The following is an 18,385-nucleotide window of genomic DNA, read 5'->3' as shown; positions in this document are numbered from 1 at the left end:
AATTTATCATTGACAACTGGGCTGCTGATGGCATTTATATAGTTTTTTTTCTAGCTTTTTAGGTGGCTTGTTTTTTTAGAACAAACTCCAACATGTTTCTTTAAAAAACACATCTAAAAACAATCTGAATCTGACCAAATAGCAGACAGCGTGGCAACATAACTGAACACATTTTACATACCCTTAGCAATCTCACAATGCAATGCAGATGACCTGACACCAGCAAAGTGACTGACAAAACATCTGGAATTTCACCAGCCTCATTGAATAGTCTATCTGTGTGTCCATTAAACGTACCGTGGGTCTTTACTGCCACCTGCTGATAGTACTTAGGCTGCACAATCTCCCTTGACTTGGCCGTTGCCTTGCCCTCCGCTACCTGGGTTGATTGGATTCTAGTAATCTCTGACTCTTCACCCCATCAACATTTGCCTATTTTCACCGACTACCAATTCAGCCTACGGCTAGTAATACTCAGTATTAGGTAATTGCTGTGTATAACCATAGACTTAAGTTAGGCTGATTCATGGATTGTGGACATGCTTGTGTGTAGTGCAGTGTGCTCCAGAAACTGCTGATGAATCTGGGCATTTGCCAAGTGGTTCAGTTCAATTACAAAATCTCTCCGTCACTAACCCTTATATACCCCATGAAAGTGCCACTTGACTCTTATCTTCCTGGTTTGTTTCACAATCTCAGACAAGACTCGCTATAAGCTGACTACTACTTCCATTAATAAGACTTTCAGTGTCTGCAGACATTCATATTTCAGTAAGAATCAGCAGGTTCCATTAGCATACTGGAGAGTGGACAAAGACTTGGCTTGATAGTTTTAGTGTAGTCCACGAAAAGCTATTCTTAATGCCACGGACGTCAAGCGTAAACATATGATCCTGCCAACCAGGACAGGCAGTGATCCACACGTACTTACCTACAGGCTTTCCAAGTCTCTAGGTTTAAGAAGCCAAGGTGGATAAATCCTAGCCCCGCCCCCCAGGAGTAATCAGGCACTGTGGACTGTAAACTCTGTTACATAGGAGCACACTGTTTTCTCTCCTCTAACATTGGGCAATGACAATGAAGTATGAATCAATCATTTCATTTGGAGAACTAAATAGTTAATTAATTACCCTTCTGCTCACAGACTTTCATGGGATGAATGAGTTTTTGAGGTTAAGCACTACGTGTAAGTCCTGACTTTTTCTAATTGACTTGTTGACATGCTGCTTTCTAGGTGACGTTTGTCTGTAGTCTGGTACAGTATGGAAAAAAGCGATTTGGTGGCTATAACTTGATTAGACCCCATGAAGAACAATTTATTATATGTTAAAATAGGCTGTAAATTTAAATATATTTTGTAGACTAGCAATGTTCTGTCTGTTTTTATTCACTAACACTTGGGTTTGTCATCATACTCTAGCAATTTGACAATGTAAAAGAGACAAACAAATACAAAGATTTCAGTAGTTTAGAGTTATCAACACTGTAGTAGTTTAGAGTTTCCCAGACTGAAAAATAGGATGTTCATGGGTTGGCTGGAATAATGATTAAAAAAAAGAAGAGTAAACACAATAATGGAATATAAACACAACTCCTTATGAGTGAATAGAAGGCTCATCAGCTTACATGGGACAATTTCCTTTTTATACTGTAGTGGCCATGATGCCCTGGTTGCTGTTGTTTGTCCTCCTTTTTGTTGGTGAGTTTTATGTACAGTAATATGACATCTAATTCTATCTAATGATAATATGTTATACAACTGTGTTTCTAAATTCATACCTTCTGTTCTTCTAGATACTTCTTTGGCAGGTGTGTGACCAGAGTGTAAGAGATGGGGAAACAATTAGCTACCAGGTGTTATGTGAACATGTAGTTAATTTGCACATTATATTTCAGTATTTCAATCACACTATGGACAATGATGATGAGATTGTGTGTTGTTTTTAGATAAGCCAGAGGATGTTGGTGGATGTTACAACAAGAACTTCAGTATCCTACTCATCGAGGCGTCCCCAACTGATATCCCTGACCCTGCAAAAGCTTCAGTCTATTTTGCCTCCACCATCTCAAATGGTCCTCAGAGACTAGTGCTGGAGAATGGACACGTAAGTGTTTCCATTTGGGCCTGTCAGTGCTGGATGTATAAGATATAAACCATAACTGTTATTATTATTATTATTTATCCAATATTGTAACAGGCACTAATACGTGTTCACTAATTCATGCAGTTTACCACATGTTTGCATTTCTGCTTTGTAGCTAAAGGACAAAAGATACAGTCTTGTGTCCAACAAGTCAGGGCTCTATTTTGAGGTGCCCCAGCTAAAGTTAGAGGATCAGGGAATATTCTCTGTGATATTCAATGATACCGATATGGATAATGAGACATTCTCCCTCACAGTGGCAGGTGAGCTGTTTTCGGAGCTGTCTGTTGTCTTTGAGCTGTCATTGTCTTGAATTTGCTTTCAACACGTGGTAGCTGAAACATACAAAAGATGCAATACAAAATCAAACTTTGCACATGTCCATGCATAATATGAGTCTCACAAAGTCTCACCAATAAAACATGCATGGATTTGTATGACTGCTCTGTATATGTCTTTAATATTTTTATATTACTGGTTGATATTTTCAGAGTGCGCCCATCTAGACCATTTGGATTATGGAAGTAATTTCTCCATTCTTCTTGATGGAGACCTTTTGGAGTTCACCCGAAGGGGCTCGTACTTGGAGCCAACACTTTTGTGGAACCGCAGTGACCCTACAGTGAGTGAGCGGGGCAGAGGTCGAGTGGTAGCTGGACACTGGCTGGCGCAGAACATCACCCAGTCAGACCAGGGAAATTTCACCCTCCGAGATGTTATGGGCAAAGCTGTGTCAACTACAGTGCTCATTGTCACTGGTAAGTCAGGACTTGAAAGACAGAGGATTGAGGGAACACTTTATTAAGGTATCTTCCTTTCTCTCTTTGAAGTCATGAAGTCAACTCTCTTTTCATCTCTGACCATTCCCCAGGGACCAAAACCTATGACTATTTGGAAGTCAATGAAGATTTGGTCATTGACCTGCCCTTCAGTCTCTCCAAAGTGACCCTCCTCTTCCGTCCTGAAATCGCTAAGTGTAATATAAACAACTACGTCAGGCCGAGGGTCCTGATAAGGGACGGGATGCTGGTTTTGGAGGAGAAGCAGAGCTATGAGGGGAGGCTGAAGATGTCCAACTACCAGATCGTCTTAGAGGAATTCCAGATTGCTGATGTTGGATCTTACCATGTGCACGACCCCCAAGGAAACTTGGCTACCACTGTGGAGGTGGAGATCATATGTGAGTTCTATTTTTTCCCTAATTTTTTTGTCTTTGCCCTAAATCATGAGTCATTTGGATTTAATGTAGCAGCAAATTAGTATGAAATTGCATATTTTGTCATATAATCATAAATATATATATATATAATCATATTGTCATATACTGTCAAAGCTTAAAATACACTAATAAAATCATGAATAAATGTTCCTTCATAATATCTGTAATATCCTTATATCTTAAGATAATAATGTTGACATTTTCTCTTCCTATTTCCTTGCAGTGCCCTCTGAGGCCTGGAAAATTGCAGTCTTACCAGTGTTTGGAATTGTGCTCATGTTACTAGGTTACTATTGGAAGGGTAAGGGTCGCACATGTTGCAAAGGTGTTACTGGACCGGTGGCAGCTTAAACTTTTTGTGGCTAATGAAGAACAGCAGAGGAGCAGGAGTGTCTGTTTGGGTGACTGTGTGTGTGCTGTGGAAATTATGGTCAAATTTATCTGTCAGTCAGCTCAATCTGAGTTCACAGGCCAGACTGTATCACATGACAACTTACTCTGCAGTTTCCAACTGACAGCTTTATGGCCCCTCCTGCAGAAAAGAGGCTACCAGATATCACAGGCTGTAGCAGTTGGAAGTGCAGCATTGTTGAGACCTCTCTAGATCATTCAGCCATACACAATCCTAGTTGAAGAGACTGAGAATTCCAGTCACTCAGTCGGCAACCTTGCAGAAGTTCTAATAGTTCTCCCATCTGCTTCTTTGTAATCCCTGTTGAGTAATCTTGGTATACGAAGAAAATGCTATCGGTGATCACCATTTCAACGGATAGCTTGATCTGCATGGCATTTCTCTGTAAACAGATGGGCATTTCAGCAAGTTGATTTTGGCACCATCGCCCTCTCTGTACTGAAGCCTGATAGATAATCTGCTTGCTTCTCCTCCACATCTCGACGATGTTTTAGCAAATGTTGTCTCACTCTAAACTTGGGCTGTGTCACAGTTAAGCTTATATTATCAAACAGAAACTCTTGCTTCTCATACTGTCTCACTCAGGCCCTCAAACATGTATTTATACTTTCCCAGTAACAGCACTTTTTGCCACACTCGTGATCATTTTACTTTCTGACCGCTATCATAATTTTGTGACTTGTTGAATTTTCAGCTGTACAAACTTCCTTTACCAAAAAAGTTTTGAAAAGAGGTTTTTTTTTCAGCCAAAGACTTTTTGTAATATAATTGTTTACATTTTTATCTACATGGGCTAGTACACTGAAAGGAGAACACTATCTACTAGCTACACTTAAGTGGGATTACATTATCCTGATACAGCAGCTTTGAAATAATTCCATTAAAGTCTTTCCAAGGGATCAAAAACGCACAAATATTGCAATTATTAGCCCAATTATTAGATTTTGTACAACCAAAGCAGACCAAATAGTAAGTGCCATAGGCTAAAGGGCCATTCACACCAAGAACAACAGCTATAACGATAACAACAACTTGGGATCACTTTGAGAGTGCTTTTGAGAACAATAAAAAGCTGAGGGCCAATAAGAATCCATCAAATCTGAGCCATCATGATTTTACTTATCGTTGGTCAGTGTGGATGCTTTTATCAGTTATCTTTATAGTTATCATTCCTGGTGTGAACGGCTCTTAAGGATGTGTAACATTCTCCATGTACAGAATGGGCAAATATACTGAAGAAGAGTAAAATAAGAAATATAAAATGGAAATTTTAAGCAGAATGTTACATTTTCACTACAATAGTTTCTGGAGTCAGAAAGTTTTTCTATGTGTGCGTTTATTAACAAAGATTGTGTGTAGTGGTAAAGCACTTTGAAATGTCTAGTTTTATACTGTATCATTTATCACTGGAAACATTAAATATTTATACTCCAATTGTACATACTGAACTGCACAGTAAGTCATCTCATTCATTTCTATAGCCTCTGCAATTTCCCTAACTGACAACTTGGAAGGACATGCTGTCATCTACCAGCCAAGTGTTCATTCCAGTCAGGTTCAAGTTAGCATTTAGTTGCTACCAGACAACAAAATGAGTCTCACGCATGCTGGGCAGTAACTCGGTGTCATGAGAACAGGGAAACGAATCTAATGAGGATCTGTAATCTCTGGTGACAGTAAGGTCGTTTTGCGGTTTGTCAGGCCATCAGTTAACACCATAAAGGAGAGGGCAGGGGATGGAGGGCAAGCCAAAAGGAGACTGCTGACCTGACATACTCTGCAACACAAACGAATATCCTCTGTAAGCCATTTGGGAGAATGGGTACCTGCTGTGTAGCTCTGTAAATCCCTTTGATTCCTTCTCTCTTCAAATATCAGGCAACACTTTTGAAAACGACAGCTTGGATTCCTTGTCATTTATGTACTTATTTTAATAAAATCAATACTTCAATAATCAATAATCAATAAATAAGAAAAGTTACTAGTAATACAATTACAGAAGAGATGTAGGCTATATATAATATAAGTATTGGGAAATTGGGTAATTTTAATACACTGACTTGCTAAGGTGTTCATGGTCAAGGAAAGGGTCCCACTTGTTAACAGCCACAGAGCGAGGTGAGACTGGTGAGACTGAGACGTCTCTGGTGTGGTCATTTGAGAGTAATCCATATTCACCATGTGTGCTAGCACAGATTACCTGGAAGAATAGAGTCTGTTTGCTGTCCTTGTCAGGCACTATTCCATTGGTTGGCTGAGGGAAAGATCAGAGGTCAAGTTTAGGTTACATGTTCTGTTGAGGTGAGGGGATAAATGATGGCTTGTCTGTTTCTTTCCCCCTGCACATGTAGGTCATTGTGAGTGAGTAAGTAAGTCTTTATTTTTATGAAAGCACATGTGAGTGTGTGTGCACTGTGTACATGTCGGTAGGGCTATCTTCTTTTCTGACTTAACACCTCATACAATCAACAAAATAAATTATGTAGGTCAAACATTTGGACACATAGACCTACCCAGATACCTCTACTTGTACAAATGTACATCTCTCTGTTTTACACCGGTTTGACTGACCTAGCCGTGGGAACCCCCACACAGGTGGGATCACAAACAGACTAACTGATTGAGGTTTCTCATTGCTACTGAAACTATTTAACACCCAATTGGTTTATATGAGGAAAGGATTTAGCCTAATCCAGGAGCATTTATGGCCCAACATTACTCTCTACTGGACACTCCATGCAATTGCACTAAAGTTTCCTACCCCATTATCTAACCATTGCCAACAATTTAGGTAAAACCGGGCTCGATTATCTCTCCTGCTTCCTGTCCACATTTTCTGGAACAAATCACAAACTGGCTATATCCACCAGGCGCACCCAGATTGTCTGTAATTGGTTGAAGGACTATCCAAATGCGTACGAGTCATTTGAATTTGGCTATGCCCATTGATCCTGCCTCTAGTTCAGTAAAAAATAGAGCAGATTCCCCAGAATAATGTTCAATCCCAAAAGATTGGTGGTGATAGCCAGACTAAACAATTTGGCCAATTAATTATGAAAGTTCCACATCCACATACTAGCCTACATACTTTTTTGACACTTTTCAAATGCTGGCCCACTGAGTCTGAGCTCTTCTAGGCTGGTCTTTGAATGTTTATAATTGAGTTCTAGCAAGAACTTTTGTACCAATTAGCAGAGTAGGCCTAGCCTATAATTTTCCCTCTTTTTTTGTTCTGTTGACCTAGGCTACTTCTAATCTAGGCTATGTCTGCAGTGTCTCACCATTGCTGCTGGTCTGATGTTAATGCTAAACTTAGACTACTGTAACTGTGGTTTTGTGCTCTCAGACTCACAGAGTCCACCCCTAGAACTAGATCTACATGAACAAGTCTGCTGTGATCCAGAATGCAGAGGTCACTTGAGCCTGTAAATTGTTAACTTTTCAAAAATGATGACATGAATGATGATTGGAGATTAATTCATTGCAGGGAGCTGATGGCAAGTGGAGAGAATATAACAACAGCTTATAAAACCACAGTTACAGTAGCCTACGTCGCCATGGTTTCAAGACAGACTTCTGGGAAACTTTCTTCACTCGCGGGATGCTGGGATACTGGTGGACTACTGTTCGACCTGACTGTCATGGCGACCAATTTTCAGCAAGTTTCCAGAATTTCGTAATCAATAAAATTAAATAAATCCGAAAACTAGGTGAGAATCATAAGCTTTGTGTATGCATTCTGATATTCACCAGAGTAATATTTTAGCATTAGCCGTATATGTCGTGAGAGGTTCGTTGCTAATGTCAGGCGAACCTTGGTCGGCTTGTGATGCTAGGATAGCTAACGTTGATGTTCACCAGTCGACTAACGTTAGTGCGAGGAGGCCGGTGTGGATAGGATGCGTCCGTATGGGAATGTGCAACAAGATTAGCAATAGCTTCTTTGTTAGCACGTTATTAGGCCATCTCGACTGGATTGGCCTCTTGTCCTTTAAGAAGCGCTAACTGGTACATTTCCAACTCTGTCAAACCTGTAAGCTGTGTGTAACATCATGTAGTATCGTGATGTGTTGTATTTTCTATCTAAAGTGAGATTGCAATGTTACGGCTAATGCGTACGTTGAAAGCATTAGTTAGCTCGTGCTAAACTGCCCTCGCTGGTAGGCCTGAATGTTGTTAGCTTGCTCGCTCGACAACGCTAATGTTACTTAGCTGCTACTCAACAATTGTGTAAACTAGCCGCGCGAATTTCAAACATTCATTTTTTTGGATGAAAGGTCCGACGATGGCATAACTGTAATCCTGTTTATGTTCGCTAACGTTGGTAACTAATGTATTGGGTTGCTTTTGTGTTCCGAGTCTGCGGTCATTTGCAGTGTTTGTTAGTAACTTGAGGTAGCTATAGCTAGTTCCTGGAGCCAGCTGTTTACATGGTCTTCGTCACAGTGACCAGAAACTTAGTCACATTTGTCAAATTTAACGTCAATATAACTTTAAATTGTGTAATGCTAAAGGTAGTGCACCATTAGCTTGGTAAATGTTTTGGTGGAGTAGCTCTGCAAAATGTGCAGCAGTCGGAATAATCTGTCAGGTTTCAGTTTGTCTAACCAACATTAGGCTAATATCGCTAACGTAAATGGGCCGACGTTAGTTCACTAGCATGCTGGTGTGGCGTTTTCCCAACCGCATAGGTAACATAAAATGTTGAAACACAGAGCCGTTTTCGACTTTAACAGCAATCCCACCTTGCGTTCCGTGTGCATTGTTTAGGATTTTAATGGTGCCTCATATACATATACTTTTAATAAGAATGCATTACTCAACTCGTCCCCTTTGCCACACTGCTACATTCAAGGAGCTAACGTTACCCGTTTCCCGCTCGACTACTTTCTTGAATGACTGGATGATTCCCTTCTGTGATCAACCGTTTCTTTCAGTCACCGAGGAACCTCTGTTTATGAGTGTTACTTGAGCATTATAGCCTAGGTGCTACGGATGTTGTTTATACATCAGGGTTTGTGTTGCCTGTATACATGCCATTACTACTCGGGCAAGGGGTTCACATTTGATCCAACTTGGAGCATTAAATACAGACCAGTGTCTAAATAATTGATGTTGATAAACAATGGTTATTCTGTGAATATGGTCCCAGTTTCTGTGTAACATGTGCATTGCATCTTCTGCAGAATCCAGTGAACTGTGACCTCCCCTTCTGTGGTGGAGAGGGTCCAGCCAATTCTGTGGTCAGAGATTGAAAAGGACCACTGTCAACTGAAGCGATGGAATGTGCTGTGAATACTGCACTAGGTAAGTTCCAGAACAGTGTTTGTGAAATTCCATAAAGAAAATGTCACTCAGATTGAGACAGTTGTGCTCATAAGTTTACATATACTGTACATTCACATGCTAAAGTTGACAAAAAAGAGGAATTTAAAAACAATAAAATAGACTATTTTGGAAACCTAGTTGATCTTCTTACCTTAGAAAAATGAGGAGAAATCCAACCTTTTAGTTTTACACCAGTTTTCTTTGTGAATGAATAGTGTATCAAACAAAATAAATGTTCTTCCTTAAAATACAGGGGCCATAAGTATACATACCCCTATGTTAAAGGCTAGTTATTTCATGGATCCAGGATACCATGCATCCTGAAGAAGTTCCCTTGGCCTTTGGAGTAGCCCCACATCACACACCCTTCACCATATCTAGAGATTGCCATGGTTTTATTTCAGTTAGCCTAATAGCTGGTTTGATTTGCATTGAGGGATGATCTTATGGAAAGTACTCCATGCCAATCATAAGAAATGGTGAAGGGTATGTGATGATGTGTATGTACAAGGTATGTAAACTTATGAGCATAACTATATTTGGACTCAGAAGATTGCTGACATGTATCTACACAGATTTTATATATGATCTCATTGTCTTATTTTTTTTTTGCCATTATGCAACACACATTTCAAATGAAGGGCAATGTCTATTGCTACACTACATCACAGATATAACCAGGAGCCCATTTATTCTTCTGTCTATGCAGTGCTCTCGCTAGTTTTTTAAAAATATATATTATTATATTTATTATAAGAGATTATGATAATGCATTTGTTTCTCCCAGATGATGAAGAAGCCTCTGATAATAGTGCTGCTGTAGAGGTGGCTGTGACAAAGGAAGGGAGTGAAACTCCTCGGAAGAAGACAAAAAAGCAAAAAAAGCACAAAAGTAAGAAGAAGAGGAAGAAGCGCAAGTGTGAAAAAGAGAGCAGTTCTGAATCTGAGGAATCTGACTGTGGAATGCAGACAAGAGCCAGGTGAAGTGACCTGATTTAGAAAATATCCCCCTTTTTTACTGTTGTTTTTCAGAAATGTATCGTCACTCATTGACTTGTATCAATTCCTGTTTCATTTACTATAGAGCTAAGAAGACTGAAGGTCTTTTGACATCAAAGGGAGGAGAGCCAATTAAAGTAAAAGATGAACCCTCAGGAATCCCCATACCAGGTATACCAGTTCAAACCTTAAATGTTCTGATAATGTAATGTACTTATTTACTACTATTGGCTTTGATTGTGTTTCAGCTGTGTATGTAGCATTTTGTGAACCATTGCGCTTTTTGTATTGAAATAGTTAGCTTTAGTTTAACCTGGCGAGACTTCATAAAAAAAAAAAAACATGGTAATACAAAAATGATCAATAACGAATCATTGTTCTTCCTCCCAAGTAATATAGTTCTTTAGCTAAAATGGTTGTCTGGCAACACCCAGACACACTGTTGTAGTGTTGAGGCACTAAACCTCGAGTCTCGAGTTCAAGTCCAAATCATTAAAGAAAATTTGACTACCAATTAATCCAGAATTGAGCCAAAACCAATGACACAGCCATCACCTTTTAAAAAGCCAAGTATCGCATATGCTGCAAAATGTATTGATAGTTGTTAGTGTGAAGATGCATTCCATACTATACAAGAAATAAATTTTCTGTCAGGATTTGTGTGCTTGGTGGCTTTGCAACCCCCGCCTCTTTAAAGGAATGGGTATGACCAGACAACAGGTAGAGGTCCAGAATCAGGGGGTCAGGGGTTGACTGATTAGCTTCGCCGATTAGCAAGGCACTTCCTCGTCGCCGTTTTCCAGAAATACATCATGTCCGGTGCCGTTCCTCCTCATGCTGATTGGTGGCTGTTCCACTCTCAGCTCATGCACGAGCTTAGTGTGGGCACAAGCTCTCCTTCTGTACCTTACGTCAATCAGTAACCTGGCACTTAATTGGCTAAGTAAAATGGCACCGGAAACAAGCCCCTTGAAACACTGTGTTGAAGCCTGAAAAAGTCGTTCAATTTTGGCAATTTTCACTAGCCTAGCATTCCCATTGAAATGATTGGGGGCGGGACTTGTTCACTTTCTCCAGTTCTTATAATACATCCATGTCCAGAATGGTGGAAGGTAGGCAGCGGCTCGTGAATTTTCAGTCTTAGGTTTTCCCCTGTTATTACATTTCAAAATGTGACTTCTCAAAACAGGTTGTAAAACATGTAATTGTGTACTGATATATTCCTATTTTCATAGACTTGCAAGGGGACGACGCTGTTGTAAAGGCCAAAAAACCCAAACGACGCACAGGGAGAAGAAAGAAGAGGGGTACGAAAAAAGATGCCGAAAAACAAGGGGAAAACAAATCGGAGAGCAGTGCTGCTTCAGGTTCCGAGCCGGAATCAGAATGTAAGCAGTTATTGACTTCTGACAACACAGATTTGGACCAAAAGACTGCCCTGGATTCTTCTGAGGCATCGAAAGGCCAGATTAAGCTTGAAGAATCCAGAACTATTAAGTCAGAGCCCTCTGTTGAAAAAACTAAAGACATCCAATGTAATGCTGAGGAGTTGCTTGAGAATTTGGCAAAAGGTGATGACCACTGTGAAACCACTATGAAGACTGTGCAATGCTGTGGAGAAAATGGAAATTTCAGCAAAGTACAGGACTTGCCTGATATAATTCCGAAACAAGAGAATCTCCAGAAGGATGATGCAAGCCTTTCAACAGAATGTTCAAAGGAAACAAATGGAGATCAGAGGGGAAAGGTTGGCCAACGTAGAGTGGAGAGTCCCTCTCCCTCACGATCCCGGTCAAGATCTATCTCAGACACCAAAAGAGTAGAAACAAGCCCAAGTTGCTCACCAAGCCCTCGCCGTTCCCTTGATAAGTCAGCTTCTCGAAAGGAACGTTCTTCTTCTAGGGCCAGGTCTACATCAGGACCCAGGAAAAGGGGTAGGTCTACATCAGGACCCAAGAGAAGGGTTAGTCCTAAACGGAAACCCTCAAGGTCACCATCAGCAGAACGTTCTTCTTCCAGGGCCAGGTCTACATCAGGACCCAAGAGAAGGGTTAGTCCTAAACGGAAACCCTCAAGGTCACCATCAGCAGAACGTTCTTCTTCCAGGGCCAGGTCTACATCAGGACCCAGGAAAAGGGGTAGGTCTACATCAGGACCCAAGAGAAGGGTTAGTCCTAAACGGAAACCCTCAAGGTCACCATCAGCAGAACGTTCTTCTTCCAGGGCCAGGTCTACATCAGGACCCAGGAGAAGGGGTAGGTCTACATCAGGACCCAAGAAAAGGGTTAGTCCTAAGCGGAAACCCTCAAGGTCACCATCAGCAAAACGTAGGTCGAGGTCCAGATCAGTCAGGAGGTCAGGACGAAGGTCTAGGTCCCTTTCTCCTAAAAGAACCCGCCGCTCTGTCTCCAGATCACGCAACAGAAACAGAAAGTCTAGAACCCGGTCACCACGGCAGGGCAGACGATCAAGATCTAAGTCCATTGTGCGCATGCGTCGCTCAAGATCCAGGCAGTCTTTGTCACGCAGAAGGACTCGTAGATCCAGAACGAGGTCACGCTCTGCAAGGAGAGGCAGACTCTCAAGATCCCCTTCACGCACGCGAAGGAGGTCTCCAGTTCCCCGGTCTAGGAGGTCACGTTCTCGGTCTGTCAGAAGAAACAGGCGAACTCGATCAAGATCTCTTGTTGTTCTACGACGGTCTAGGTCTCGTACAAGGAGAGTCAGGAGATCTAGGTCACGGTCCATCCGTAAAAACAGGTCAAGATCCAGAACACCAAGACGGCTTAGTAAATCTCGCTCTAGGTCCCCAGCAAGACGAAGAAGATCAAAATCTAAGTCCCCACAAAGGGCTCGCTCTAAGTCACCCAAACGCACCAAACGATCAAAATCCAGATCCATGACACCTGTGACAAGCAGCAGACGGCTTAAAACAACCAAGAGAAGAGAGCACTCAAGATCAAAATCTCCCATCAGAAATAAATCACTGTCTAGATCTGTCTCAGATGGCAGGAGGTCTACAGAACGGAGTCTTTCTCCGGCTGAACAGCGTTCTAAATCACGCTCCCTCTCTAAAGATGAAAAATCAAAAGAAACTCAAAAGCTGAAGCTTAAAATAGATAAAGTTGATGAATCTCCCTCACATGGGACTACAGGCAGTAGTTCTGACAATGAGGACATTGCAGCATCACCTGCACCTGCAGGACCATGGAAAAAAGTTCCATTAGCTGAAAAAAGTGTCTCAGGCTCATCAGATGAGCAAGATATGGCATCATCTGAAGTTGAGAGAAATGACTCTAAAAACTCAACTACTGCACCACGTGATGGAGACAAACAATCTACCTCACTTCTATCTTCATCTGAAAAGACATCATCTCTGGCAGTTTCCCAGGGGCATCGTGTGTCTGAAACAAACAGAAGGGAGGATTCCCTTGACCGTGATGGATCAGACCATTCAAGAGCATCTTCACCGGATAGTGCTAAACATGAAGAAACGGGAAGAAAGTCATCTAGTAAAATAAGAACAAGCCTGTTGAAATTAAGACAGCTGTCAACATCCCTATCACCTGCCAGGAAGAAGCACTCAGAATCTAGGTCTTCCTCCAGAAGAAGGATCTCAAAATCTAAGTCCCCTGTTCGGAAAAAACGCTCTAAATCGAGATCATCCAGCCGAAGAAGACGTTTAAAGTCTAAATCTCCGATAAGGCGAAAAAGGTCAAGGTCTAGGTCCCCAGGAAAGAAGCGTAAGTCTAGGTCTCCATCTCGTGGAAGAAGAAAAAGGTCTAAAACAAAGTCACCTGCAAGGAGGAGGAGGTCACGTTCAAGATCAACCGCAAGAAGAAGAAAATCGAGGTCTAAGTCCCGTACTCGTGTAAAGCGTTCCAAGTCGAGATCACCAAAAAGAAGACGATCAAAATCCCGATCTCAAGGAAGGAAAAGACGTTCAAAGACAAGATCACCAGCTAGAAGGAAGATCTCAAAATCCAGAGATGACAGCAAGCGCTCCAAGTCTCGTTCTCCTGGCAGGAAGCGCAGGTCTCGTTCTCGATCCACAACACGGAACCGCCGATCACGTTCAAGGAGATCCCGCTCTGGTTCTCGTCACCGGAGGCCAGCATTCCGTAGTCGATCCTTTGATCGACGAGATAGATGGAAACGTGAACCAAGCCACTCTCCAATCCTTATTCTTCGTAAAAGGAGATCCACCTCTCGAACTCGCCGGAGCACCAGCAAAACACCACCACGCCTCACTGATCTTGGTATGATCGCATTCATTCATATATATATATATATATATATTTGTTTATTTAAAATGCTAATTTGTTTATAGACGTTTATTGCCGGTTATTAATGAATTTTCCATTTGTTCATTTGACAGACAAAGACCAGTTATTGGAGATCGCAAAAGCTAATGCTGCTGCCATGTGTGCTAAGGCTGGAGTGCCTATCCCAGAGAGTTTGAAACCTAAAGCCATTCTCCAACTGCCTCTTCCAACTCCAGCTCCTCAACCTCTGTCATTACCATTGCCACTGCCCATGAGTTTGCCAATGAATCTGCCCATAGGAATACCAGGTATGCCAGGGATGCCCAACATGCCCATGAATGCTGCCATGGCAAGTATGACTGCAGCTACAATGACCGCAGCCCTTTCCAACATGGGAGCGTTAGCTGCTATGTCCCCCATGCCACCACTTCCCACCATTACCAACAAGCCACCTCCTGTGCCCACACCAAACCTTGCTAATATTGAAGAGGTGAAGAGAAAGGTGACTCAACAGGCCAATAGCTTCAGCATCAAGGAACTCACAGAGGTTTGTATTTTGTATTTTTGTTTACCAAAACTTTCCTTTTAGCATAAATACTTCCATTGCATTTAAATGTGAAGTCTTCCATTGCCGTTTGAGTGTGAAATTAAGTGTTTTTTTTGTCATTTTAGAAATGCAAGCAAATAGCAGCATGCAAGGAGGAGATGGCCATTGCCAAGCCCCACATGTCTGACGATGAGTGATGGGAACCAGGTAAATTCTAGTTGATATAACATATTAATATGTTGTTAGTGCTCACTTAGTGCCCACAGTAAGTATTCCAAACCTTTAGCTAGGCCTGTCATGAAAACATTTCTTTCTGGACGATAAATTGTACCAGAAGTGATTGCGATAAGCGATAATATTGCCTTTCTGAGACAATCGTTATATAGAATGATAATGGCATAATAATGCAGGTACACCTTATCAAAGATCAATAAACTTATCATTCTAAAGAATATTTAACACTGACACTGAAAGACATTTTAAATTACACACAATTAATGAACAAAACAACCAAAATTGAGTCTCAGTCTCTGTTAAGAAAAATGCACTGGAATAAAGATGTGTCGCATTTGTTATAAAACACAACAAACATGCATATTGTCAATCCTCAAATTATGGTTGGGGTCTTACTAAGGCTGTGCAATAGTGTTGCACAGGTGGGCTTTTTTTTAAAACCCGCCCAAACCCGATTCTTCGGGAGATCCAAACCAAATCCCCCATCCCCCAAACCCCAATCCAAGGGGTTCCACACCATTCATAATTGGAATCTGCAGCCTAGACATAGCCAGTGTTAAATCTCATCTTCATGGACATAACGATTTTCCATTAATATTTCCCCTTGCAACTTCATAGGCTACTTTTGCGTGAAACACTGGCAAGCATAAACACATTCCGCATGAGCACAGCTGTTCATTCGTGTATATGACAGAAGCAAGGTGTTCTCGCATTGTGCACCAGCACAACCTTCCATATCCCAGATCATAAGGCTACATAGCGTATGCGCGATTGACCTTTTGTGAGAGCGCTTTTGACTGCAAGAGAGCTCTGCATGTGTGAAAGTGGTCATGCCTTTAAGGTCATAGCATGTCGCATGCGATTTAGAAAGTCCGTAATGCAAAATGTTGGCACAATTTGTTGCACCTAATGTCATAAGTTCCCAAGTGAGAAATGTGCATTTTTACTTTTTTGACCCAACCCACCCGCAATATTTAGAAAAAAACTAATAGGCCTACCCAAATCTGACCGACCCGCAGGTAATGGGCTGAACCGCGCATCACTACTGTGCAAGCATAGGCCTTTGTTTGGGGCAGGCGTGTATACGTATTTCTTGCATGGTTTTTATTACATGCGTTTCATTTGGAGCGGCCACAGGCCTACCAATAGCTATGTACAGTATATGGACTGTATCGGTTATACACCATTGCTGCAGGTGCCTGCCATAATGTGTTTTCCCTTTTTTCCCCTCCAGTCTCAATCAACTTCTGGCCATACCTCCTCACCTTTTCTGCCCATGATGTGGACTTGCTGGATTTGGTGATTACCTTTGTAGACAATACTCAGATGGAATCATTTCAATGGATCTTCAGAAAGTGGAACCTGACTGACCACAGTTTTGGGGCAGCAGTCATCAACAGATCTGAAATGGCAGGTTTTCATTACGCTTCTGGAGAATATTGACTGAATTGACAGGATTATAAATGCAAGAGTCCATCTTAATAGGAATAGGAAAAGTGTTTGAAAATGTCCAGTCATGCTGTTGTCAGGACACACATGGTGGACGATGTGATGCGAGAAGTTGCTCTTTCAGGAACTACAATTTTGTATAATTACGAGTGTCTACTTGAAGGAACTTAACGAATATTCCTCCACATGACATTTTACTCATATGTTAACTGCCCATTTGATTGTAGTGCAAAATTGTCTAAGACTTGGGATAAATTATACAAATGTTGTAAACCTGTAAGCTTTTAACCTTTTTTAATTTTTTTGTGTTCACTTTCCATGGATGGATTGTAAATTGTGGTCCTAGATGATATGGCCCGTAGCTCATTAATCCACCTCTACTGTAATACTCTGTAATGTTTGGTTGTACTGGTTTAAATACAAGTAGAATGGAGGCAGAAGAGCAAGCCATGTTTTTCTGTTCTAATTTTCAGAAACCCAGTATTTAATTGAATTTGCTTGGTTGCAAAACTTGCTCTTGTGTTATTGGGGAACTGTGCTTGCGCTACTAGGAACATTGTTTGAATCCTTTTTTAATGCAGGCAGTTTAATTATAATGTTTCACTAGTGGTTACTTGAAGTGATTGAGGACGTTTCACTTGATTTTATCCTGGACATGCAGTGGGACCTTTTTAAAATTCAGATTCTGCTTTTTTTTTCTTCTTCTGTGGTTGGCAAAAGTATAGTTTCAGGTGATTGACATTACTGAAAACTATACACCAAGGTAGTATCATCCAAGTATGAGAGCTGGTTTGGCATTTTTAGAAGGAAATGACAATCAGACTGCCATGTTGTAAATATGGCCAGAGGGCTGAAGCGAAGAAGGAAGAAACATACCGGTAGATGTATTGACCCCTGGACAGTAATTTGTGCTGTGTTGATGTTCATTTCTGTGCGTTTTGTGTTTTGTCGTCTTGCTGTGTAGAAAAAGAACAATTAGCAAAGGCTCACGAACAATGCCCATTTTAAAGGGACAATTATGATTTAGTTTTTTTTCCCCTTTGTAAATGAGTGCAGTCCCCAAGAATGAGTGAAATCTTCAGAATGTAGTTAACCATTTTCACTCTTTATCTGCACATCTGCACCCTACACCATCTTTCCACGTAAAGCTCTGTACACAGATGAGGTTACTTTATTGCAGTATGATCTATGATATTTGTACAGAATAGAGAAGAAAAGACAGCTGTTTCCCCTATACACCTGCAGACACTGAGTTATTGACTGCTAGCAGAAGTTGCCATGCACACCATTAAAGCAAATTAATCAACCAGGTATGTTTTGATACCAGAGCAGGGAGTTTTACCTAGGGTAATTTTTATAGTTAGTAAATCACATCAGTGGCTTGTCACTAGGGACAAGTAAAGATAAGTTCAAAACACACTGTTAATGAGAGTATGGGACTGTGACCAGTAAACCTATATTTACATTGTAGAATTAAGAATCCTGCTCTGAAAACCCATAGCTTTTCTTGTTTTAAAAACAGATTTCAGTTTGTGCCCAAAAGTTAGGACCTTAATTTGCTTGCTTTGTACATAATGCCATGTTGATTATTAAATGAAGCTACTAAAACATTGGTCTCCAATGTTTATTTATTTATTTTATTTTAAATAGACTTGTATTGAGTGAAAAGAGCTGGTGATTTGATTGTTTCTTTGTTTTGTAGCCAAATCAGGTTTGTTTCCAATGGGTATTACCAAACATTCTATAACTACTGAAGACACCAACTGCACATTCATCCATTAGATGGAG

General features: G+C 41.0%; 1 protein-coding gene and 1 long non-coding RNA gene across 4 annotated transcripts; one reads left to right on the top strand and one right to left on the bottom strand.

Annotated features, from left to right (window-relative positions):
• Nucleotides 1–2,380: 2,380 nt before the first annotated feature.
• On the bottom strand, nt 2,381–8,688 carry LOC134078190 (uncharacterized). Its single transcript, XR_009938826.1, has 3 exons — nt 8,600–8,688; nt 5,976–6,029; nt 2,381–2,479 (listed from the first exon to the last, which is right to left on the bottom strand). It is a non-coding gene; the product is annotated as an uncharacterized LOC134078190 (long non-coding RNA).
• On the top strand, nt 7,353–17,613 carry sona (SON DNA and RNA binding protein a). 3 transcript variants are annotated; one of them, XM_062533927.1, is made up of 8 exons: nt 7,353–7,485; nt 8,962–9,082; nt 9,891–10,083; nt 10,188–10,273; nt 11,338–14,361; nt 14,481–14,914; nt 15,040–15,121; nt 16,383–17,613. In XM_062533927.1, the coding sequence occupies exons 2-7, from the start codon at nt 9,055–9,057 to the stop codon at nt 15,109–15,111; spliced, it is 3,837 nt and encodes a 1,278-aa protein (XP_062389911.1). In that variant the 5' UTR covers nt 7,353–7,485; nt 8,962–9,054; the 3' UTR covers nt 15,112–15,121; nt 16,383–17,613. The 3 variants fall into 3 exon arrangements, with proteins under 3 accessions (XP_062389911.1, XP_062389913.1, XP_062389912.1); XM_062533929.1 differs by lacking the exon at nt 7,353–7,485 and adding an exon at nt 7,646–7,783; XM_062533928.1 differs by lacking the exon at nt 7,353–7,485 and adding an exon at nt 7,696–7,808.
• Nucleotides 17,614–18,385: the final 772 nt, after the last annotated feature.

The sequence above is a fragment of the Sardina pilchardus genome, chromosome 4 (assembly GCF_963854185.1).
Source record: "Sardina pilchardus chromosome 4, fSarPil1.1, whole genome shotgun sequence".
Taxonomy (NCBI): domain Eukaryota; kingdom Metazoa; phylum Chordata; class Actinopteri; order Clupeiformes; family Clupeidae; genus Sardina; species Sardina pilchardus.
This window is presented reverse-complemented; position numbering and strand designations above follow the sequence as displayed.